This window comes from Diorhabda sublineata, chromosome 5 (genome assembly GCF_026230105.1).
Source record: "Diorhabda sublineata isolate icDioSubl1.1 chromosome 5, icDioSubl1.1, whole genome shotgun sequence".
In the NCBI taxonomy this organism is placed as follows: Eukaryota; Metazoa; Arthropoda; class Insecta; order Coleoptera; family Chrysomelidae; genus Diorhabda; species Diorhabda sublineata.
Window position 1 is genome coordinate 1,939,967 of NC_079478.1, and position 1,666 is coordinate 1,941,632.

Sequence of the window (1,666 nt, forward strand, 5' to 3'; positions counted from 1 at the left end):
TTATCTTATTTCCATATCAAGTACAATGTTTTCTCTATTTTTCAATTTTTCTAAAAGAATTCCTTTTTTGAGTAATTCTCTGATATCTTCGCCCCCTTCGTACTTTTGCCGAATCTGTTGTTCAAGTTTATCTAATCGTTCTGTGAAAATTTCGAGGAAATATTTAGTTACATCTGGACGATCTTGCATAAATGTGTACATCCTTTTTTTGTTGATAAAATATACTTCAGTAGTCTCAATAGCAACAACATACCAATAATTTGCTAGTTCTAGTGGAGTATACAAAGTGGCAATACCAAAGACGTCTCCATCTTTCGCATGAAAAACCTCAACTCCTTCGGAATATCCAGCTACAGTACCAGAGAGAATGAAATATATATTATTTTGAGCTTGGAAACCGCTAAGTATCACTTCATGTTTACTAAAAATCATCGATTTCATATGACTGAAAAGTAGAGCTAATTCATTCGGTTTCAGCGATTTCAGGAAAGGATTGTTGGAAATTAAATTTTTGGCTCCGAATAGAAACAATTCTGTTTTTAAATGATCCGTCAGTATCGTCATCATTTGCTGCACATTAAAATACTTTTTCTGGTAAGTGTATTCAAATCTTTCGATAATTTGTTCTTGAATTTCGATAGGTACTTGATACGATCTCATGTAACTGTTCACCTGTATCAGAATATTCTCGTATTCGGTGTCTGCTCTATCAGAGAAACCAAAGTTGGATAACATCCTACCTATGATCACCAGCACGAAAGATCTACCAGTAAAAGTAAAAAAGAAAAGTAGTAATTGTTCTATGGGTAGTTTAATAGGATCGTGATAGTAGGAACCGAAAAAATATGATAGTACTATCATCGAACCCTCAAAATATGTATCTAACCTGTACTCGGTAATTGTTAAATTACGTATACTGATCCACGAATCAACTGGTACATGATTATTTCTTATGTAGAGGTTGTAAGGTATAGCGAAAAACATTGACGTATAGAAATGTAAAATGATGAGAAGAGTTGTAAACTGTTCTAATAGGAATATGAATGTTTTCCCGAAACCAGCATTCATTGCAAGATTACATATAACATGAACGAGACTTTTAGCTCTTATTATATGGATGAACAAACTTACAAGTGTGAATGGAGCAACTATTCTTTCGATTGGGTAATCATCACTCATCAAATTCATCATTTCTAATATGAGGAGAAAGCTTTCTTGTCCTAACAACATGAACAAATCCAGAAAAAAAAAGGTCAACAAATAATGTTTCACAGTCTCTTTCGGATGTATGAAAATCTCTTTAGTGCTATGTTTAACATAACCAGTAATGAAAAAACTAAGCATAATAATTACATGAAAGGTATCCCTAATAAAACAAGTTATTTTAAACCAGTAGGACTTGCTGAGCGTATTCATTACAAACATCCATCTATGTAGCATAGTCACAAGGAATATAACCTCAATGTACTGGTTCAGTTTACTGAATGGATGAATGATGTACCAATACTTGCTTTGTACATGTCGCCTTTTTTCGTTTTTCATAGCTGATGATGTCTTGAAAAAATTTTTACTTCTCATATCTCTCTCGTTCAAAATCAGTAATTTTCTTATACTGCTTGACCATCTATGGAAAATACCAACACCTGGACTTAACGGTGGAACAGCC

The 1,666-nt window shown here is 33.2% G+C and overlaps 1 protein-coding gene across 1 annotated transcript; it reads right to left on the reverse strand.

Annotated features, from left to right (window-relative positions):
* On the reverse strand, window positions 1-1,068 carry LOC130444362 (potassium voltage-gated channel subfamily H member 5-like). The gene has a single exon (XM_056779451.1). The coding sequence runs from the start codon at window positions 1,066-1,068 to the stop codon at window positions 1-3; it is 1,068 nt and encodes a 355-aa protein (XP_056635429.1).
* Between the last annotated feature and the right edge of the window lie 598 nt (window positions 1,069-1,666).